Below are 23,970 nucleotides of genomic sequence, written 5' to 3'. Positions count from 1 at the left end.
AAGAGGCTGACGCAGGCTGTGACTTACTGAGTGAAAAATGCTGACTAGATCAGCTCAAGTCAAGCACCTGGGAAAGCCTTTTCTTACATCCTCATCCTGCGACCAAGTCAGCTGGGTTTCCCCTGTAATCCTATTCATTCATTCATTCATTCATTCATTCATTCATCATTGTGATGGTTCAGATGGAATGCACAACCTTTTGCATGCTAGGCAAGAAATCCACCAGTGAGTAACAGCCACAGCCCCATCTCTGTATTCTACAGCATCTGAAACAACTTTGGAACACAGTGCTGCATGTAAAACAGTGCTGTAATTTTCAACATGTCTCTCTTACCTTGACCAGCTCCCATGGCCTCCTCAAGTATTGACCCATGGCCATTGCCTTGCATAGCATAGAACCCAGCACTGCTCAGTGTGTGTGTTGTTTGGACACACTAATTCACTGTTGGTGGCTTGTGGAAGTAAATAGCACTACTCACATAGTTACCTGAAGGCCTCTGTTCGTTTGCCCACGTTATCTACGAGATTAATTTATTCTCTTAGTTATCAGTTACTCTCTATGTTAATCACATGCATTCCTCCTTTGGAACTTCTTTCGGCCTCTAATAGGTTGGTCTGAAAGAGAGCTGGTTCCTGAGGCCACAGATGGCTTTGAGTCTCATGTGGGTTGTTTCTGATTTCAGTTTACAGGTCAGATGGCAGGCACAGAAAAGGGAGTGGTTTGTTTTTATCCTTTGAAGTTGCACAGAGGCAGAGGCAGTCGAATGATAGACCAAAAAAAGCCACCAGGTTGCGTGTAGAGCCATAACTTGGCTTACCAACAGTTTATTTATGCTAGAAAGCATAATACATGTTTGTCAAAGTTAAGTCTTATTGTGCCATATCAATGTTTCCCTTGTGTACATTTCTCTCTCAAGTAAAACATTAAAAACAAGCTTGTGATGTCTCAGTTAACTATTGAGCCTGTTCATGTTGACTATTGGCTTCACCTATGTCCCCCACCCATTTCATCAGGTGTAAAGTGACTGTGAGCTTTTCAAGCCCCAGGGATGCGAAAGTTAGACCATCCCCCTCAAACTTGGTCTGTGGACTGGTACTGGCTGTGATCACGTGTTCACCATGCAGTTTCCGCCCATCTCCTACCCTCTGATTATACACAACCGTATCCACAGTGAGCAGCTTTGAAAGACCCCATCTGCACGTGAGATTATCCATCACAATGAGGCTAAATTACACGGATCACAATGTATCCTGGCTGAGAATTACCCCCAGGGTCTCCTGGGTACAGGAGAACATCTCTCCTAGTAGACTGCCCCCAGAGAACTACACAAGAGAACCAAGGTGACATTGCAATGCCAGAAGGAAGCTAGGACATGGAATCTGACTTCTGTCAACTTTGATTCATTCGAGGTACAGCAACTTATAAAACAGAAGCATATACACACATATTAACAGGTGAAATAATTTGGAAAAAAATCTGTGGCCTCCTCTGCTTAGACCATACCACAGAAAGCATCTCAACCAAGGCGATGTGTTCAAGAAAACTGAAGTACACTAAGAACAAACCATAGACTTAGGTCCTGTCTGGCACCCACCTCCCTCCAATCTGTCCTCTCTGGGAGGGTTCACTTTACTTCCTTCTTTCCCTCCACAATGCTTATAATTGAACGTTACAAACTATACCAAGAATAAATCTACCGGGGTCCCCTTCCTCCAACCAGAAAAAGGTTAAGCTTTTAATTACAGGCCCTCAAACTATCATTTTGTGCAATTAGCAATTAACTCTAATCGTTGATGAGAGAATGCAGAGCTGCGCTGGCAATTTCCCTCCTCCCCATCCCAGACTCGGTTATTTTAGTCTTGTTCTATTACAGAGGACAAGCCACAACCGCGGGAGCGCTCTTGTTCTTTCTCTCTCTCTCTCTTTCACACACTCTTACTTAAAGCCACATTTAATTTTTAACAAAATGGCATCTCAGCTTGCCATTGAGATGGGACTCCGAACCCCACAGCAGAACAGCGGAGCTTTCGCACCCCGCCTCTTCATCACTTTCAGGTTGGAAAGAAGAGTCCCCCGGAAGATGCTACCTACCGACCTCACAACATCAGCCCTTCTAGGGGCTCAGGAGAGGGAGGAAAAGGGTTCCTTGCTGCCCCCCAGACCCCTCAACTGCCAGCCCCATCAAGCCTGGATGCGGTGGCAAGAGCAGCAATAGTTGCATCAGCGCTCCTAGCCACGGCGCCAGGAGGGTACAGTAGCGACTGTAGGGAGCTAGGGAGCGCACAGCTGCTGCGGCCGCAGGTTCCCTGGATCAGGAAATTAGGACAGGCACCCGGGATTGGAGGTGAGGACGGTGCGCGAGCCAACCAGCGGCCGCCCCGGGTCCCCCGTGAGCCCCGGGCCAACGCGCGGATCAGTCGAGCCCCAGGAGCCATCCGGATGGCGGCGGCGACAGCCCCAGCCCCAGCCACTCACGCACGCACGCTGCCACTTGCCCCCGCACCCTCCTCACTGCGCGCGGGAGAGCGGTGCGTGCCTGAGCTGCTGGGCTGAGCTCCCCCGCTGGGGTCCCCGCGCCGCTCGGCCGCGCTCCTGCAGCCGCCCGGGTGGTTGCCCCCAAAGCGCTCACTTGAGCTGTCCTCGGTGGCGAACGGGCTCCCCGCCCCCTCCTCCCGCGCCGCTCCCTCCCCTCTCCCTCCCCTTCTCTGCAACGCCTGCATTATTTTCCGCCCGCAGGGTCCGCGCGCACACCGCGGCCGCGGCGGGGGAGGTGACCGGGTGGGTGGTTGGGTGGGTGGCTGGCGGGGAGTAGAGTGTGCAAGTTGCAGGGAAAGGGTGCCCGCTCCTTGCGTGCTCTCCGTGCTCCCGGCTCTTCACTCCTTCCCCCTCCTCCTCGCCTCCTCCCTCCCCGCCCCCACCTCCTTCCTCCTCTCCGAAGGGCTGGTAACTTGTTGTGCGGAGCGAACGGCGACAACGACGGCGCGACGGAGGCACCATCCGGGCGGGCAGCATGGGCACGTCCGCGCGCTGGGCGCTGTGGCTGCTGCTCGCGCTGTGCTGGGCGCCCCGGGACAGCGGCGCCACTGCAAGCGGTGAGTGGGGACGCGCCCCTCCGCACTCGGCCCGTAACAAGCCGAGGCGTCCGCGATCGCTGCGTTCTGGGGGACCCCGGGGCTCCTCTTGCCCATCCCCTCCTAGCAGGCGCCTCTCCACGCTCCTCTCCTGCCTCCCCTCCCCACCCGGGTGGCGCCTCTGAGCTGTCAGAGCCGAGGTTACTGGGAGCCAGGCCCGGGGGACGGTGGGGTTTAGGGTGTCCTAAAGCGTCCCTTGAACTTGTTGTCATTCTTCTGTGTCCCCCTTCTTTCCAGAACCTCTGTTTTACATGGTTTTCACCCCCCATTGACAAGGGCTAGGGGATGTGGGCTTTGGAGCCACTGAACAATGGTTCTGCCTCCTCTGCCAGGCGGGCTGTTAGGACCGTGGCAGAGCACGGGGCCTGGAAGCCCGGGTGCGCCCCTCAGACTTAAGCAGGGTTGAGAGTGCACAGTGGGTGAAGGTGGGCGTCTCCGAGGACACCGGGCGCCAGGTGCGGGCCGAGCCGGGAGTCCTCGCGCTGCCGTGAGCAAGCGCACGTTCGGTGGGCGGCAGCCTGGAGGCCGAGCCATGACAAGTACGCAGCCTGCGCCCGGGACTGCGACTCCCCAGGCGCCCGGCCGTCTCTCAGGCTCCAAGAGTGGCTTTCAACTGGACTGTCCTCCGAGTGCTTTTCTTTCTCCCATCCCCGGGGATTCCGCAGCTACTGCGGCTTTTAAAAACCTCTGGGGTCTCTGAGATAACTGAACGGGGGAGGGGAGTGGGATCAAGACTTAATCAGGTTACTTTGCCGAGCCTCATTCTGGGCAACACTTTCCCCCAGAGAAACTGAGTCCCAGTGTAGTGACTGTAATTAGCCTTTATTCTGCACAATACGACCCGAAGGTGTGGAGCTGGAGCGTGTGGCTGGAGCTTGGGGAGGGCGGGGGTGACTACTGTCGAGTCCCCGGGGGTCGGCACACTGGCTTTGGAGCCCTGTGTGTTTCCAGCACCCCATCTTGGGTCACACAACTTTCCAGAGCAGGTGATAAGATGCCTTCCTAACAAGGTCCGGTCTGATCCTTGGCGGGCCACTGAAGAGGTCTTAGAGGTCTTAAGAGGTGACACCAAAGTGCTTGCTTGCCAACCAGCTCTAGGTAATTAGGGCAGAACGCTGTCCCAGCTCTAAATAGTTCACAATCCACATCTCCTGTCGCCGGTTAGCTTAGAAGGCCCGCCTGCGTGCGGTCACGTGTGTCCTGGAGTGAGAGCGAACTTTCAAGTGTGTGGTCAAGCTGTCTGTCGAGCTATGCTGGGGTGTTTAAGTCTCCCAACGCCCCTGGGCCTTTGGTTCCGCTGTCCCGAGCGTGAGAAGCTGGGCAGGGCTTTTCTGCCCCATGCGATTGGCTGGTAGCTGGATTGCGTTTAGCTTGGTCACGTGTCTACGCGGAGTTAATTGAGCTGCCCCAGCTGGGTTACCTTTAAGATCAGCCAGGCTCAGAGGGGCCTTTCCCTCTGGCACTTTCTCCAGCTGCACTCTGAAAAGGGCCCAGGTATAGTGACGCTAGAATCCTTCCTGTGACAAACCTATGTGCCCAGAGAAGCCCTGCTTAACAGAACATTTCAGACGCGGACATTAATCATTAATGGATGAGTAATGTTAACTTATTAAACCATCTCTCAGAAGAGTGACTTGACTCGCGCTATATATTTTGTAGTATTTCAAAACACGAATGCATAAAATCCATTACTGACTGTGATCCAGGGAGTTGGGAGAAAGGAGTCTCTTTAGCTGCAGAACCTTTTGGATTCTTGGAATGTTTAAAGTGCTAACTTTCCATCAGGCGCTGTTTTTTACGGAGTGGTAGGAAAGCATCCAGTCTGCTTCAAAGAGCTAGTCAAACACCAGAAGTTGTTGAGCTGGGATCAGGAAAGTGGGGATAACCTTTGTTTCTCCTTTACTACAAGTGGGATATGGTGGTGCTGTAAAAAGTGGAAGAGAGAAGCAGGCACAAACCTAGGTAGTCAGAGTGGGAGAAGCAGTTCTTTCTGAACTGCAGCTGACTTGGAGTTGGTTGAAGCAGGTATTGACCATAAGTGAACCCAGACAGTAGTGTCCTAAGTTCAAAGTCCCAAAACATGCAGACTGATTTTTCTGCCCCAGACCTTCTGTGATTACTCTTTCTCTCCAACCCTTCCCTCGGCCCCCCCCCCAAACACACACACACACACACACACACACACACACACACACACACACACTAAACTACCTGACACAGGGGAGGCATGTGTGCATAGAGTTTCTGCAAGGAACTGAAGTGCAGGAACATTAACAAACGAGAGATCGCAAGGACTGATGGCAGAACACATGGGGGTTCTAGGACTCTTGCCTCCAGCCTGGGTAGAGATTAAGATACGATGTGTTGTACAGTCTTCAAAGCCAGAGTTCTGCAAGAGTTCTGACCAGTGACTATCACTTCTCTTCCCCTGGGACTGAGAAATACCAGAGTCCCTGCAGGTAGGAATCTGAAAGACCAGGAGAGAGAATTCCAGATAATTACCAGAGCACCAAGAAAAGGCAGAGGCCGTAGCAATCCATGCAGATGAAGGCTTTCTTTTTAAAAAAGAGAGTCACAACCCACGCTTCACGGGCAGCGCCATTTCCCAAAGCCCGAAGCAGCTTCTTGCCCAGGTTCATTCTCTTACCAGTAACTCTAGTGCTGTGTCATCTCGACACAATTCTGCTTTTAATGCTTGAGTCTCTAGAGACCTACACTGTGTATATAAAGTTCATGTTCATTAGAGCTGACATAGGTGAAGACTTCAGGCTGACCAACTGCACTTGCAAACACTACGCCATACTTGTAAAGGTGGCTCTCTCCATCTTCTAAACAGTGGCAAACCTGATCATCCCATTCCTGCTTCCTAAAATATGAGTAACCTCAGAGAGGACTTCACGGTAGAGTTTCTTGTGAAGGTTCTAGAAGAGCTAAAGAGCTGTTGTGACCCCTTTCTGTTCCCTGAACAGTGTCAGAGCCATAAAAGGTGTGCCTTAAGATGAAGAGCACAGACAGGGCCCCAGGCATATGGCTTCAGGTTTAGATCCCCAAACTCTGACAGTTACCAAATGGCATAGAAAGAGAAAACGTGTAGTAACTATTTTCTAGTCTCTCACAGAGTGTCAAGTGGTTCTCAGTGGAGGTAAGATGGAGATGGGGCTGTTCTCATTTCAGGTCCTGGTCTTGATTGGCTTAACTTGACCTTGTTTTGGAAAGCCACTGGCAGGTGCCAGCCTATGAGACATGAAGGACATCACAGAGCCCAAACAGGCCTGAAGTGGTGCTTGTCACATAAAGACCTGGCTTACAACAGAGAGTCTCACTGACTAAGACAGCTGCCCTTTTCAAGGCAGGTGATAGAGTCATCTAACTTGAGATAATCTCAAGAGATGATCACCCAGGACGATCCCCAGACCACAGCCAGCAGATGGCTTTCAAGAAAAACAGAAGCTCTTCTTGGGAGGTTATGACTGAAATGTACTTATTAAAAAGGAAGAATGTAAGACTCTATCCCCTTCTAGCTGAGGAGGGGATAATCTGAGGACTGGTAGCTTTTTCTGAGGTCTCCAAGGCATACTCTAACCCAGTTCTTGGAGAACCTACTTGTAAGTAAAACTGGCTCAATTTTACTCTATTTGTTTTTTAATACAAATCCGTATTTCTCTGCTTAGCTCCAGGGTTGGTTTGCAATCATGGCCCTAAACACGGTTAATTCCAGCTAGTTAGATATGCTAACTGTGGTGTAGCTATGTGAGAAAGCACCTTAAACTGGACCTGCTTTGCCTTCAGGTGGAGAAAGAACCCTGGATGATTTGGGCCTGTTAGTCATTTTTATGTTCTAAATTAGATCAGTGTTTGTGCAAGGGCCTTGCACTAACTTTGTCTAGTAGAGATGCTCAGCTTTGTGTGGTAGAAATGCTCGACTTTGTACGGTAGAGATGAGCTGTGTGGAGGAGAGAGGGTGTGCCTGAGCCAGCACTTAAGAAGTACATTTAGGGCAAGAAGCTACAACTTGGAAGGGTCAGGCACTCACTAGAATGGCCAATTCTGCCACCACCAACTTGGGGCATCTGGGTTGGCAATTGGCCAGTAGTCTTTGGGTGTTTAAAAAAGTCTTGCCATGGAGGGGAGGGAGTGGGGGGTGGGGTTCAGTTTGCCAGGAAGTGATGATTGACATTTGAGAGTTCATATGTTATAACCACATTTCCTGCAAAGAATTTAGTGTATACTGTCCTATTCTCTATACCTGCCTCTGATCTTGAATTGTCCTAAGAATGCTTTCTCAAGATCTAAGTTATTAACTGGCCAGGAGGTTTACCAGGCAGGATATAAAATCCCTCCTGGCTTTAGCATATTAAAGTCTAAGTTGCTAGTGAACTTGAAGTCAGTCTCCTTTGTATATCTGCTCAAGACCACGTGATAACAGGTCAGCATAGAAGCCAGAAAGCTGCCCACTTGGTGCCATGTTTTTGTAAGAAGTCAAACCAGGAAAGTCAAGATGCAAATAGAGGTGAGCATAGAAGCTGTGAGGGGAGTGAGCAGACCTGGTGCTTCGTAATCACAAAAGCCACTGACATCAGCTGAAGATGTCCCGTGAGCTCCCAAATGCTGCTTTGATCGTCACTCATAATGTTTCCCTAAAATCACCAGCAACTTAGACTTTAATACGCCAAAGCCAGAAGGGATTTTATCTCTGCCAAATGGTCTTATGAAGGTAAGGATTCAAACAACCATAGTGGCTATGGCCAGCATCCCCAAAGAGCAGTAGTATGTCAAAAGTAAGACCTGGGTCTGACACACCAACCTCCTAACTTGCCCAGATCTTTCATGGGTTTTAGAATCTCTCTTGTATGGGAATGTGGCTGACACACTCACTGTGGCAGACAGGTGTACAACATGCCTTGCTTTTTAATAACTTGCCACACAGATGGGACAAAAGTACTCTCGTGGGCTCAGAAAGCAGGAACCTTTATAACTTTACCTTTCAAAGATTCTACCAGGCAAACTTCGTGTAGCAGGTCACACTTCACTTGAAGTTTAGAAAAGCTGAGAAAATATTTTGACAAAAGTCTATAATGCAGAACAGCTTTACAGGTTAATTCATTAACCAACTGATACATTCAGGGCTATCGACTGGGACTTAGCAAGTCTTTGGATTCTGGGTGATAAATCCTCAGTGCACTGGCTCTGGGAAACATATGAGAACTTTTGGGACGTAAGCCAGATCTTCCTTGGTTCTGGGGAAAGAATTTAAAGACCCAGAGAGGCACAGAGGGCCTCCATGGAGAAGTGCAATCTGAACCTGCCCCTGGGGGGTAAGAGGATGGAATCAGATGGACAAATGTAACCAAAACATCAGTGAGGGTGGTCGAAGGCAGGGGACATAAGGAAAGCCCCTTAGAGCCGATAGCTCGTTAGCTCTGCTGTTGTAGCCAGAACAGATGGTGGGTGATCACTGAGAGGAAGAAGTCAGGGCAAGCTGGTAGGAAACTGAGACTCAATTCTAGAGGCAGTGGGAAGCCAGGAAATGATCCTATCCTCGGCCCTTCTGGATATTCTAAGTGGCTTAAATCACTCTCTTAATTTGGATAGAGACAGCGACAGCCTGGAGGCAAAGGGAAGGGTGACTTAAATTTAGACGGAGTGAGAAATGAGGGGTTACCCATGGCCAAGATTTGATGGCCCAATGGCACGGGAGAAGGATCCCGGCTCCCTCTGGGCTACTGAGTTAGAATAAGAGGCAAGCCAACTGAGGATAAGACTCAAAGAGAAGAGGGTGGGTTTTAGATCAAACTGCTTTATGTTGCATGCCTGGTAAGCCATCTAGATGAATGTTACCTATATCATGTGTTCAAAAGCTGTATTCGGGATGTCATCTACATGTCTGTTATAAAACACTTTCATTTCTCTCCTTTCTGAACCCAGTGACAGACATGAGGGCTGGCTTATGGGGGATTAACAGTGTATTTAGTGTTCAATTTCAATTACAACCTTGTAAACAAAGTCTCTTCCATGATATATGTTGCCTCTGTAACTTCTTGGTCTTCATGCTGATGCCCCTTGGGCTACTCTCCATCTCCAGGCAGATAAGGTACAAAGCCTTTACAATGACTTGGTCAATGTACCCTCATCAAGAAAATCAAGAGACTTAGTCCTTCTAGGAAAAGCTACTAGGGGAAATCTAGCAACATATTTAAAAGGCTACGATGGAAAGAGGAAAAACAGGCCCTATCTCAACTATAAAGCTATGCTGTGGAGTGTCGTTCTTGAGAAGGAAAACTACTTCATTCTTGATGGATTTAAGCAGACTGTACTAGGCAAATTCTAAGCAAATGGAATATTCTAGAATTATGCAGTCCTGTATGGGTTACTGGTTTTGGGGGTTTTTTGTTTGTTTGTTTGTTTTGTTTTGTTTGTGCTTGGTAGGTAGAATGGGATTTAGAGCCAGAGTACCTGAGTTCAGATCTTTGGTAAGCCCAGGGTAATCTTGGGCAAGTCACCATATTTTTCTTTTCCAAAACTGTGGAGAGGAAAAGGGGAAGGGTCACATAGAACCAATGAGTAAAGACATGAGAAGTCTTTAGAGCAGCAACTGGCCAACAATAAAAAGCATTTATTTGTTGTATTTAGGATTCTAAGATAATCCTTATCCAGTATAAATGGAACAACTGTGACAACTGAACTGTAAAATTCATTACTCTGCATCTCAGAGCCTCTTCCTGGGCACCTTGCTATAGACTTTGCTGCTGACAGCCTCTCATTCCTGTAGGAAAACTTTTTCTTTTTTTTGCTGACTCAGAAGTCTACTTGTCCTAAAAGGAGTTTTAGCCTATGAATAGGATTGGCATTAAACTAGCAAGCAGTAGAGACGAAAGACGAAGTAGACTAAAAATAAATGCCCTTGGTGGCCCTAGATGTGCCAAAGGGAATGGACTGAAAAAAAAAAAACAAAAAAAAAACAAAAAAAACAGTAGATGATAGCACCCTTACCATGTTAGCCAGTGAAGTGAATGCTGGGCCTGGCAGAGTGTGGCAACCTTCTACCCCTCACAGATTCAAGTTCTTGCTGAGCCTAATACTCTGATGTCTGGAATACTCAATATTCCAGACATTCAAGCAAGAGGACTCCTGCCAACATTACTCAAAGCCTACAGGGAAATCTGTGGCCCATCCTGAAAGCCAGCTAGGCTATTCACTGTAAGGCCTATGCAGTGTTTCACTGAAGCTCACATGCTGATTTTCCATGTTAACCCTTGCAGAACCAATTAGACAATGGCGAGCTGACTTCTCTGTGCACTCAAACCCTAACACCCCCCAAGGCCCATAAACAGCAGGCCGCAGGTCGCAGATCGCAGAGTGAATGTAAAGTACGTAGGTGAGCAAACCTCCTGGAACATAGATATTTTCTGAAGCCTGGTGTCACCTATTCAAGCAACAACAGAAGCATTTTGGGGAGTGTAGCTATTACTAACTCTAATAGCCACATGAGTGGATAGACACAAGCCAATCCAAATCTCTGGGCTCAAAAGGACAAAGGTATTCCTACTCAATATTAGAGGTAGAGGAAACTTAGAAAGTTTGATCTCTTCACAGAAGAGGAGCCTTTTCATATTCCTAAACTAATACCAAGAGTCTTTCTCATTGCAGTGGAGGCAGAGCTCCAGGCTCCACGCCTCTCCCCTCTAGCCTGCCCCCACCCCCATTCCTTTAGCCTCAAGCTACTTCCTAAGAACACTGAAGCTTTAAGGAATCCACTGAAAACTGTATTTTACTTCCAGCTTCCCACCTTTCAGAACAGACAGATGCAGGGGTATAGAGTCCCTAGCATTTCCACTCCCAAGGTTCTTTATGGTGTACAGGGGCTTTAGATCAGCTTAACAATTAAAAGAAACCTGGTGATGGATGATTTCATGCCAATTGTTCCCTCTATGTACTGTAAAAGTGAACTTGAGATTTAACGCCTGTGGATGAAAATAGACTACAGGTCTACAATCCTATAATCCCCAAAGCTTTGAGAACCAAAAGCTTCTTAACTCATATGGCGCTTTTGGTTCTGGACCTCTGAGCAGCAGTGGTCTCAGTGGAACATCCGAATGGAAAGGTAGAATCTTTTTGGGACCTGCGGAGAAAATCCTGTAGTATTCCAGGGTGGTAGCTGGGGTCTCTGTGTTCAATTTAGTGGCTGAGCTCTCCCTGCTGTGCATGGAACACAGAAGTGAACAGAAGCAGGGAACACTTCCTACCTAGCAGCAGCCTCTTAAAGTGCTCAGGGAACTGGAAATCTGAGCTGCACCAGTGCTGTTGATTCTCTTTAGAGGACCTTTATCAAGCCAGCTGGCTTTTCGTCCATCCTTTTCTCCATCATCTTTTAGACAAGCAGAGATGTTTCGGTAACCATTGTCTTCCTCATGTACATGTTTCCTCTTTGGCAATGGACACATGTGACATTCCATCAGGGGATTTTAACATAACCTATTTCTGTTGATAGCTTGTGTATTACAACTGGATCCAGAGTCCAGAACGACCAGGAACAGTATATTAGCTTTATCAGGTTATATGTTGGACTTTTAACTCCAAGACAGCTTGAGGGTCTACAAAATCCATCACATGAGCCTCATTTTTGAGGATGTCCTCTCCCACAAGCCTAATCCTGGGGCTAAAAAATATTTTTTCCAAGTCTCTCTGGAAGTCTGATGGCATGTTATCATTTCTCCCTGAGTCTCTCTGGAAGTCTGATGGCATGGTTATCATCCTCGCTATATAGATTTCAATGTTAATGGTTTGGGCTCATTTTGACTGGCTCTTCAAAGTAAAGCCTTAGATGTCACTCTTTTCGCCTTTCCTGTATCCTAACTGCAGGGAGCTATCCCTTCTACATTTGTTTGTTTCATTCTATGTTCTCTGAGTGTAGATCCTTTTTCCTAATGAAGTCCTCTGAGTGGATTCCTGCCATTCCTGTAGTCCTCAAAGCTGAAAGGTTATAGAGCTGTAGCAAATGGTCTCAGGAACATAGACCTCCAGCTCTGAGACCGTGGAGAACATTCCAAGGTCGCATGGTGGCAGGAGGAGGGAGGGTGGGGCGAGAGAGAGGGAGAAGGCAGCCAGGTGCCTCACACTTGGCTTCTCAGCTTTAAAACAAACAACTGATGCTCACCTCTTGTTCCCTTTGTAACTCCCTAGTATTTTTTTATTTGCTAAAATATTTGTAGAACGAATAAACATTATGAAATGGTGGTAGAAAATATCATCAAGTTATATTGCTTGGTAGCCAAGTTCTAGCTTGCTAAACGTGTAAGAGCAGAAAGCTCCATATAGATTTAAAAAGCCATACTGGGAGGTAGTCACACCTTGGTGTTAATCTTGTCCTGGGCCAATTTTAAACTCTTTGGGAATTAGCCACAAGTGCAGCATTCTTCCTGACAGCAGGGCGGAGTTGACACCAGGGAGACCAACTAGAGCATTGTGCATTTCACACAAGTGTTCCAGTCTGTGCTTGCCTCTGCCCTCTCTGTTTCTATGCCAGCATGCCCCAGCTGCAAGTGCTGAGAGGTGGTAGGAAATCGGAAGGCTTTCTGCTTGGAACCACCCTCCCCCAGCAAATCTGCATGCACCCTGGGACGAATGCTGGGTTCTGCAAGTCCAGGCAGTGTATTGAAGAGAGGCCTTTAAGGGACAAGAGCTACATCTTTTATGGCAATCTGCAATCTGGTCTTGCAGAAGGATAGAAGTGCTAATGGCTAAAGCACCTGAACAGTCACTGTCCTGGCCATGGAGTACCGCCATGAAAATCTTAGTTCACACCTCTCTAAAGGACATGTCCATAATGAGCCCAGGCAAGCAGAGTCAGCTCTATGGCTTGCTCTCCTTTTCTTTCGTGGCACCCCATTGTCTCCTAACCATGCTTTTTTGATGCTTTTGATTTGTTTTGGAGCTGGTTTGTAAATGTATGCTTTCCAACGGAGGCCTCAGTTTTTAAGATGCATGACCATTATCTGTCTGTGGTTTCTGCTTGCCACCCTCACAAGTTGTTTACTCTTAGCTGGTGATAGCAGAGTCACTCTTGAGTAAAACAGTGCCTGTGGCCAGGAAATGCTATGAAAGGATTAGGGTGGTCTGCATGTTGTTGCCCCCCCCCCACACACACAGACAGTTTATGCAAAGAAGAGTCCAGAGGCCATTCGATGGCCCCTTGTGTCTCTGACCTAGCTAGGTTCATTAATCTTGATCTGATTCCATTGGCCTAAGATCATTATTCCAGCCACCATGTCCTATTTTTTAGACATAAAAGGGATTTTTAATTACATTTATATTATATTTATTCATATATGTATTTATGTGTATATATGTGTACACATGTGCCATAGCATAGATGAGAGGTCAAAGGGCAACTTACAGGAAGCAGTTCTCTCCAACTCTGTAGGAATAAAACGTATATCTCAATCTTGGGAGCAAGTGGCATTTCCTGCTGAGCCATCTCACCTCTAGATCATGGAAGCAAAAACTAAAGGGAAGGCAAATGAACTCCCTGTTCTTTTAGAGAGACAGCCATGCATCACCTAATGATAGAGATAAGTCCTACACTCTACAGTTCATTGTACAATTCATTGTTCCTTTACTTAAACACACAGCAGTGGTTGTCTGGGTTCCTATCCTATTGCTGTGATGAGACACCATGAGCAAGGCAACTTATAAGAGAAAGTACTTCACTGAGTACTGCTTACATAGGCTTAGTCTATGGCCATCATCATGGAGAGCATAGCCACAGGTAGGCAGGCATGACACTAGAACAAAAGCTGAGAACTGAGAGAGAAGGAGAGAGAGAGAGAGAGAGAGACAGAGACAGAGACAGAGACAGAGACAGAGACAGAGAGAGACAGAGAGAGCACTTACTGTGGGCTTTTAAAACTTCCTAATCACCACACAGTTCCACCAACTGGGAAACAAACATTAAAATGTATTAGCCTATGGGAGGCCATTCTCACTCAAAACACAATGGTTTGACTTCATACCTGGGCTATAGGGTCTAGTCTATTGCTTCTAGGCTCCCTGCATACAGCATAGTACTTGCACTAAATTTTGCAGACATCCATAACGCAACGGCAGGTATGTGTGTAGCCAAATATATTAAAACATTGAAAAGGCACACGCAAATATATCTGTACAAGGTTAACATGGTATCTCTGTTCAGGATGCTTAGCGTGGGTGGACTTGGCAGAGTTGGCAGTTGCTCTGGGTGAGCCTGTGAGTGAATAAAAAGTGAGATCCAAGGCCTAAGACATTCAGAAACACTGTATCCTTAGTGGGCCTTTGATTTACAAATAAGTTTATAAAAATATTTCTGCTTTCAATAATGAATATTCGTTTTTCTTTTTTCAACATTAAAAAAATGTTTATTCAGGGTGCACAGCACCAGTGTGAAAGTTGGTAGACAAATTTCAGGAGTCATTCCACTGTAGGTTCAAGAGCTTGACCCCAGGTGATCAGACTTGGATAGCAAGTGCCTTTACCCACTGAGCTATCTACCTCACCTTAAAAAAAAATTAAACTCTAATAACAGCTTAAAACACATGGTGCACAACTATGCAAAAAATTGTCTCTACATGCTCATTCTACAAGCTTTTCTGTATTTACCTTTTTGTGTTTCAAACGTTTCCTAAGAGCAAAGCCATGGTCATACACCTTCTCCCGAGCCTATTGAGTGTCAAGCCTGTTAGTATCGCCCCCTGTGTGCTTGAAACTATCCTCTACAACAGTAAGGCCTTCTGGATTCTCTCCTAAAGGAGGTGACGGGAACTCTCGCTTATGTCCATGGTGCTTTGTATCTTCTTTTCAATCAGAAAAATCCCTATGAACATACCTCCCTGTCAGTGAACACATTTGTGTTGGGTGTCCATGTTTGCTGATACATCCCCAAGCTACTTAAAGCCCGTAATCTTCTCCTAACCCTTGAATTTTCTCAGAGGTGGTTTCTTTTCTTCTGCTAGTTCTGCTAGTTCTTCAGCTAGTTCTTCAGCTGGGTGTTCTCTAGACGCTCACAAGTATGTTGCTCCATTGCAGTTTTATGGTTACCATTGGAGATGGAGACATATTAGCCAAAATATCACCAGCCAACAAGTGTCTGGATTTCTTAGAAGCTACGTAATTCCTGTCTGCTTGTATGTCACCAGTTAGAACCTGCTATCTCAGCTGTGGCTCTCTGGGGGAAAGGATAGAACTCGAATGTTCAATTTTAGTTTGTTGCCCAGTGAAGGAGTCTGCAACTGTTTTCCACTGTCCCCAAACTCATCCCAGTCTGGCCCCCTAGAAAGATACAGCTTGCTGAGTCTGCAGCTGTTCCTATCCATCGTTCTTGGGGAACTTGTATCTCTAAATTACCATCTATGCATGCATTGATCAATGTCCCTTCCTCCTCCTAGGGAAGAAAGGCAAATGTGATAGCTCCCAGTTTCAGTGCACAAATGGCCGCTGCATTACCCTGCTGTGGAAATGTGATGGAGATGAAGACTGTGCGGATGGCAGCGATGAGAAGAACTGCGGTAAGTCTTTGGCAGTCTTGTTTGTCACCAAGCTTCAGGTCTAGATTGGACTTATGCATCTGACTTAATGTGCACATGTTCTTCTAGTTTCTGCAAATATATTGAGATTCTGTAAGTAAAACTCACTGGAGTATGACTGTAAATCAGAGTCCAATGAATCTAGACTGGTCTAGAGGAATATAATTGAATACTTGACATGAGGAAATCAACTTGAATATAGAATGTTGACTACCAAGAGGGATTTCTTTCAAATGACGAGATCTGATTAATCATACCTCAGAAAAATGTGCTATGGGAAACTGAGAAAGGACAGAGAGGACCAGACTGCATAAAGTAACTTTATAAATATACAAGTGGGGAAAATTGGTGGAGGGGTGACTTAGTGGTTAAGACTGTGTACAGCTTTTTCAGAAGGCCTGAGTTTCCTGCCATCCAGATTGGACAGCTCATAATCGCCCTGCTTTAGAGGATCTGACGCCCTTATTTGACATCCATGGGCACCCCCTGTGTATCCACGTGAGGACACACAGATGGTATACAACTATGCAGAAATTCACACGTATGCATATAAATAAAATAAATACATCGTTAAATTCACAAATGGCTCTGATCCAAGAATGTAGAAAGCTATGGACATTACAACATCCCCTAACATACCAGAGGTTAATTAACTGCTATAAAAAAATGACAAGACAGCCACAGGCATCAAAGATCAGAAAAGGATTCTATTTTTCTGTTTACAATACTTGCTTCTACAAAACCATGAGGCAGGGTAGAAACTATTCCCTTCCCAGATGAATGTGACTATAAACAGCATACCATTGATCAGAATCTATCAAAAAGGTCATGGTGAGAAAAGCCTGTGTGCATTGGCCCCATAACCTCATGCCATAAAGAATAACTAAGAACTGAATGCCAGCATCACACGGACCTGGATATTTTGTTGAAGTTTATTTATTTACTCTGTTCTGTGATGAAAAAAAAAAACAATCCCAGCACAGTGTTGCAAGGGAAGTGTGACCATTGTCGTTTGCCTTTTGAAAGATGGTGTAGACACTGCTGGAGGAGCATGTGTATCCCAGCACATGGGGAACAGAAGAAAAATAAAGGCCATGTGGGCTTTTATTGACTGTCTTGTTGATTATCCCTTTGGCGCTTCTTTATTTATCAGCATTAAATTGTCTCGGACATGATCCACTCTCAAATTGACCATAGTAGTTGTCAAGTGCCAAAATGAGCCCTCCCCAAAATTGCAGCCATGTACCTACCGGTCAAAGGTTACATGGGGAAGTTGGAAGGCGGCTTCAGAAGTTTTAGGTAAGTGTGTAGTTTTTGCGTTTCAGACACACATTCTTATCCCTTCCCTGTTTACCTCCTGGGAGCCAGCAACAAAGCTGCAGACAGATGTGTTTAATTTATCCCACCTCAAGAGATCTTGAAATGTCAAGGCAGCAAGACCCCGGGTGCTTCTGTGCCAGTGCCAGCTCTGAAAGTCCATTCTACAGCTGGGGAAACTTGTCCCCAGTCTCAAGACCAAGACTAGTTCTCCTGTGCTATCCTTCTCCATTGTGGGCTTTTAATGTAAAGATTTCACTCTGCTCCATGGAACTCTGAGTTCCCTGCTACTTCTAGGTTGTTTAAAGTCTATAGTTCTCTCAACTTATCTCTCACTAAGGGGACTTTTAGCTGTTTTGTGGTTGTAAGGTGTGAGACTACCAAAAAGTCATGTATTGAGCAAAGGACATCTTACACCTATTTTTATGCTTCCTATTATAGGAGGTTTTATCATCTAGCTCACCAGAGACACCCGGGTCATCATAGGAGCAGTGACTGGACTTTTTTAAGTCTTTTCTGCATGAATACTCTCGACCAGCCACATGGTAGAGGATTTGGGTGGTGGAAATCGGTAGACAAACAGCATAGCGAATCAAGATCTCTTGTGGTGGCATAAATTAAATATATCAATAGGTAGATTTGTTGCTGGCTCCCAGGAGGTAAACAGGAAAGGGGTAAACATTATCAAAAGCAGCCTGAAATGTGTGTCTGAAATGGAAAAACTACACACTTACTTAAAACTTCTGAAACCTCCTTCCAACTTCCCCATGTAACCTTTGACGTGACTGTAGTTGCAGTTTTCGGCAGGATCCTTTTTGCACTTGACAGCTACTATGATCAGTTTAAGTGTGGATTTCTCATGCCACTTACTTCTGCGGGCAGAGTATGTATCCGATGGCTTTCCTCCCCTGTGGAACGCTTTCTACCTGCATGTCAGTGTTAATTTGAATGGCTTTTCTTTGCCCCTACGGTGTATGCTCAGAATTGAGAAAGATGATCTCTATGAAGATGTGTCCATATTTATCTTTGCTCTAACTCTTTGTTGCACAGTTGATCTTTCATATCATGACATTTTCTACTTGCAAAATCATCTGCTTTCTTTATGCCCATTTATCCTGTTCTCACTTTTGCAACTAACAGAGCTGATCCCAGGTTGAATTATAGCATCAAGCCCCATAGCCTGGCCTTGGTTTCCATCTGGGCCCAGGAGAACACAGGCCTTGTATAGTATTTGCTGTGTTAACGTTGTATTATGATTTTTAAAATGGGTCAATTTATGAGTTGGCATGGCTTTGCATGGTTCCTTAGCTATGTTCAAGGATATGAATAAGCCCTTAGGATTCATCATAATTTATCAGCCCATGCTGAGTGTTACAAAGTGACTGTCTTCCAAGTGTATAGGCTTAACAAGAAAGGCATAAGAATAAGCCATAGCCTTCAAGGCCTCTACCCAGCTTAAACCTCTTGTGCCCAGTGATCTCTTAGAAATTTGCAAAGTATTGTTGGCTTTGGCTGATTTGCAAACACAAAAAAAATTGATGAGAGGGGTTTTTTAAATGGACTTTTGAGTAGAAAGTATAGACACAAAGGGATGGAGGAATCTAGTCTAAAAAGACAACCACAGTGTGTTGGTATCTCATCTAGCTACTTTGGCAAAACTCTTCCAGATTGTGGGACTCCTTCGTGGGTACGGTGATCAAGCTGCCTGCTTTGTTTATATTTATTTTCCTAGTCTAATTAATTGGTGGCAAGTTGTAGCGTAACTCTAAGTCTCTAGTAGTAGAATTGATATTTTGCCTTAGGCTATTTGATGGGAGCTGTGAATTATGGGACTTAGTCCTGGCAGCTCCAGTGACTTTCGGTTGGTTGATGTTAAACCAAACTTTGGCTGAAAGCCTAAAATCTCTTTGAATTCCAAGTCCTACCACTTCTTACAAGTGTTATAATTGGCTTAAGCTTGTCTGGTGTGTGAGTTCCTCTACCTCAGTAGACCAGCAAGCGTGGCAATATCCAGTTCTAGAGCATACCTCTATGCACCACTACACTAAATGCATGCATTGTGACAATTGTCTCTGAAACAGCCTTGGTTTTCACTGCTGGGACACAAATACTATAGGTAAGGAGGCTTAAATGATAGGAATTTGATTTTAGGATTCTGGGTGTTAGGAAGACCCAAAACAAAGAGACAAATAGAGTGTCTGATAAAAGCCCTCTCTTCTGAAATGCAGAAGGCTGTTTTCTTCCCGTGTCCTCCCATGGTAGGAGAGAAAGGAGAAGGAGAGATGGGAGGGTGGCAAACAAGCACTCATGTTTCTAATAAGGGCACTGATCCCATTGGAGAAGGTTCCAGCCTCGCCTCCCTCAGGTCCTCCCTCCTACCACAGAGCTGTAGGGATTTCAAGATGTGAAGTATATGAAGACACACATACTTCATAGCAAACAGTTATCCTAGGATCCGGTAGGAAATCTTTTCTATGGTTTGTCTCTTCTGGAGTTCACGTTGAAGTCTGATTTTTTAATAGTATTGCGTTGAGAGATGGTAGGGTACTTAGGAAGTGATAAGATCAGTGAGAGGGAATAAATCCTTTTTCCCTGGCCCTGATTGATCACTAAGAGAGTCGCCTAGGAAGCAAGCCACTCGCTCCAAAGCAAGCAGGTGTTAGTGGAATGCTCTAGGGATTCCCAGCTCAGAACCTTGAGCTGAAATAAGTTTCTTTCCTTTATAAATTGTCCACTCTCAAATGTTCTGTTACAGGGACAGAAAATGGTCTTGGAGGGAAAAGCACCTCAGAGTGTGTGAATGCGTTGGGAGAAATCCATGGTGCTAACATTGTACCCAGATCAGATCATTTTAAGATGACCCTGGGTCATAAGACAATGGACAACCTTTGTCTTTTCTTGACTTTCTCATCCTCTAAGTCCCTCTAATGAATAGCCCCCTCCTCTGAAACCTATGAAGAAAAGATGAGCTCCCTAGAGCTCACCCCTAGAGATGCCAACCATTTGAATATCAGTCAGTTGATTCAGCATTATTTTTAAAGGGAAATATACTTAAATATGGTTTTTACCTTAATCAGAAAACTGAGGTCTGGGGCAAATGACCTTAATTCTAACTCTGAGAATAAACGTTTATAGTAAAGAAGACGTGTGCTGAGTCTGACTTCGTGTGCAAAAATGGCCAGTGTGTTCCTAACAGATGGCAGTGTGACGGGGATCCTGATTGCGAAGATGGTTCTGATGAAAGCCCCGAACAGTGCCGTGAGTGTGCCTTGACTTGCTTTGGACTAGACCTCCTTTGTGCTGTTCTGTCTCCGTTCTAAGTGATGCTTTATCGATTGCTTGGCATTCATTTTTCTTTGCCTGCCTGAAACTTGAGGCCAACTGACTTGAAGGTCATTCCAGCTATTAACAGTTACTCCCTCTCCTTTAAAGACTGCTCTCCCTAGTCTAACAAGACTGACATTCTCTTGGGTAGCTTCCTCATTGAATACTTAAGACTGAAGCCAGCAGATTCAATTAAGAACTCCTTGACTAGGTGCATAGATCTCAAATGTCTGACAGGAACTGGATAGATGGTTCCCTGATCCTGGAAGTAAAATCGAGATGTGAAGGTTTCCTAAGAGACACACATAAGCTTTGAAATGACCAGATTTTTTTTTATATTATGAAAATATGCTATTATTAAAACAGAAAGATGATTAGTAATGGGATAATTTCGTGTTTTTTTTTAAACAAATGTGTAGCCAAAAGCAGGGGCCATAGAGTTTGTTACTGAGTAAGAAAAACTTCATAAAGGCACAAATAAATTTCTCTTCTCATAGGCTGATATTCAGGAGCAAGCTCCAAAGCCTCAGAGAAAGGTGTGTTGGAATCACACTGGGATCATTTGGATGCTAAAATGAGGGCAAGTCTGATGATTCACTGCAGTAGAGGCCTGCTCACACAAATAAATAGGATTGACATAAACCAAGCTTAGGTTTAGGGTATGATTATGAAAATACCTAAGATTGCACTTTCATTGTCTAGCAAAGAAGTGAACTAGTTTGTCAATGAGTTAGGGTCCTAGACAGAATCTTCAGCCCCATGTTTCAGTGGTGAATGACATGGTAAAATCAATAGTCAAGGCATATCCCTGCTTTATGTATACAATGAAAGATGTGAAAAGGGGACTTAGGAAGGAAACTGTTCCATAGTAGGTGTCACAGTAGTAACGCATCTGACCTTTAATGGAATCAGGATTAGGTGACAATATCTGGTATGCCCACTGATATCCAAACATAAGTAAGGGACTAGGAGTAGGCTAACAAATCAACTTAACGGTGCCAAGTAAAACAAAAGCCAGAACTAAGCGTGCGGCAGAACCTTGAAAGAATAACCCAGTCAAGGTTCTCAGGTACGCTGCCAGGTGGCCTTGCTTGGCGTAGCTTCTAAGGACGGAGCTGGCGAAGGATCTGCCTGGCTTCCACTACCCAGTGTGCCTGTGTACCTGACCACTGAGCCCCAGGTGTTGCACTTCCAGGCAGCACGGGAGCAGCAACTTTGCACTGACCAGTTTGGAGGCTCTTTTGAGACTGTATGTCATCAACAGATATGAGAACATGCCGCATAAATGAAATCAGCTGTGGCGCCCGTTCTACTCAGTGTATCCCCGTGTCCTGGAGATGCGATGGTGAAAATGATTGTGACAATGGAGAAGATGAAGAAAACTGTGGTAAGAAGACCAGTGTGCAGTGGCATACCCCAGAGACCCTTTTCCTAAAGAAAGGTGGGCAAGGGATGCTAACGTAAGCCTGAAGACCCAGTGCCGCTGGTCCACTTTGCAGTGGCTTCGCTGTCTGCTCAATATTTGTCCTTCCTAACCACCATAAAACTGTGAAAGGCCTTTTCCTGGTGATTGGCCATTGCCTGGTATGTCTTCCAGGCAGATAGAAGCAAGCAGAGAAGTCATCTTGGTGCTTACATTCAGCATAGTTCAGCATAGTACATTTAGCACAGCCTAGTAAGGTTGCAGCAATGTGGGCTTTTATCTTTTATTACAGTAACTCATGGGCCTTTCTTACAGTGGCTCAATAAAACTAGAAAGTGTTGGGACCAACAGACACATTCCTAGGTTTAGTTAGATTAGCTTCTTGGAATAAGGTACATGAGTATGAGACAAACATTTCCACCAACTAGAATCTATGGCTAAGTTATCTGAGAAACATGACCTAGCATGTTGCCAGCAAATACAAAGCCTACCCAACCTTTGTGTTCTATTACGATGCCTATCTTTGAATGCTAGCCCTGCTTCCTATTCTTTCATGCTTATATTCTTGGAAAGTCTATAATGAAGTGTTCCATGTTAAAGGTGAGGCCCTGGAGAAAATCTGCGGGTTAAATAAACATTGCCCTGACGTCTTTCAAACTACTACCCCTTTAAACCCCTCCCCCCCAACCTGAGTTTGATGAGTTTAAGGACGACAGGCTGCAGTAGTATCCAAGGGAGCTCAGGGTCCTTGCAGGTCAAACACTAGTCTGGCAGGTTCAAGTTGCTTTGTGAGTGTAATACCACTGCACCTAGTCCAAGGAGTTTCACATTCAGTCACAGACCTGAGCTTCATACTTTTCCATGGTGAGCCCTGGAGCTGCCAAACATTTCCCTCGAAAATCTACACTTTGCTTCCCAAGAGAGTCGTGGTCTCCTGTCCAATTACCACCAAATTATAACCTTGGTATGTTTGGCAGGAATTTAAATCAAAATCTAAACTGGCTACTGTGAATACCTTGTCATCAATAGCATGCGGGGTTGCTAGGCTACGATTCTAGTCCTAGCAGGAACATTTCCTAAAAAAAAAAAAAAAAAAAATTATTAAGATGGTATTCCTAATGTTTATTGAAAAGACTCAAAAGGAAGGAGCCATGTAGAGTGTTCTTTGGTTTGTTTCTTTTTGGAGAGTGCCTTAATTTCCATTATACCTTGCCCATATAGCTGATGTATATTCTCAGCTAGTGATATGACTTCAGCTGACATGCAATAGGTTGGTCTAGGTATAAACTCTGCCTTCCAAAATGAAATACCCAATACCAGCTTAAGCTTTTGAACACTGTCCCTTTAAGTGTCAGTTGTGGGTCTCATCTTGAATTAAGTTTCGAGCCTTCTACTGTTTTCTTGGTCCTTTATTTCTGCTCTTACACATAGTATGGCTGCATCTTATTTTATACTGTGAAACTTTTTTGTCATATTTCAGAAACTCGTTCTCAATATAACAGCACTGTAGCTTTACAACTAGAAAGCTAAAGTTACTCATTGAAGATGAATATATTTGATTTGGTGATGAGAGGCTTGTATGTTTTTTTTTATAAGTGCTGATGTACTTTCAATGGGCATCCTCCCTCTAACAGGCAACATAACGTGTAGTGCAGATGAGTTCACTTGCTCCAGTGGCCGCTGCGTCTCCAGAAACTTTGTGTGCAATGGCCAGGATGACTGTGACGATGGCAGTGATGAGCTGGACTGTGCTCCACCAACTTGCGGAGCCCATGAGTTCCAGTGCAGCACCTCTTCCTGCATTCCCCTCAGCTGGGTGTGTGATGATGATGCAGACTGTTCGGACCAATCAGATGAGTCTCTTGAGCAGTGTGGCCGTCAGCCTGTGATACATACCAAATGTCCTACCAGTGAGATCCAGTGTGGCTCTGGCGAGTGCATTCACAAAAAATGGAGGTGTGATGGAGACCCTGACTGCAAGGACGGCAGCGATGAGGTCAACTGCCGTAAGTAACTTCCCAGTTCTCTTTCATGCGCTGACCAGAAGCCATTTGGCTGGCGTCATTCCATCATTGTTGCCTCCTTTCGTAGCTTCTCGAACCTGCAGACCTGACCAGTTTGAATGTGAAGATGGTAGCTGTATCCATGGCAGCAGGCAATGCAATGGCATCCGAGACTGTGTTGATGGCTCTGATGAAGTCAACTGCAAAAACGGTGAGG

At 45.5% G+C, this 23,970-nt stretch overlaps 1 protein-coding gene across 4 annotated transcripts in view; it reads left to right on the top strand.

Annotated features, from left to right (window-relative positions):
* Window positions 1-2,429: 2,429 nt before the first annotated feature.
* Window positions 2,430-23,970, top strand: part of Vldlr (very low density lipoprotein receptor) — a 37,005-nt gene continuing 15,464 nt past the window's right edge. The window contains exons 1-7 of one of the 4 annotated variants that reach the window (XM_085834179.1): window positions 2,430-2,529; window positions 2,940-3,093; window positions 15,549-15,668; window positions 20,139-20,261; window positions 21,592-21,714; window positions 23,385-23,756; window positions 23,842-23,964. In XM_085834179.1, the coding sequence (XP_085690305.1) occupies window positions 3,012-3,093; window positions 15,549-15,668; window positions 20,139-20,261; window positions 21,592-21,714; window positions 23,385-23,756; window positions 23,842-23,964 (943 nt within the window). In that variant the 5' untranslated portion in view covers window positions 2,430-2,529; window positions 2,940-3,011. Of the gene's footprint in view, window positions 2,530-2,770; window positions 3,094-15,548; window positions 15,669-20,138; window positions 20,262-21,591; window positions 21,715-23,384; window positions 23,757-23,841; window positions 23,965-23,970 lie in introns of those variants that run through there. The other 3 variants (XM_021151321.3, XM_085834180.1, XM_085834181.1) reach the window with 3 other exon arrangements.

The sequence above is a fragment of the Mus caroli genome, unplaced genomic scaffold, assembly GCF_978045245.1.
Source record: "Mus caroli unplaced genomic scaffold, Mus_caroli_1 scaffold_20, whole genome shotgun sequence".
Lineage (NCBI taxonomy): Eukaryota > Metazoa > Chordata > Mammalia > Rodentia > Muridae > Mus > Mus caroli.
This window is presented reverse-complemented; position numbering and strand designations above follow the sequence as displayed.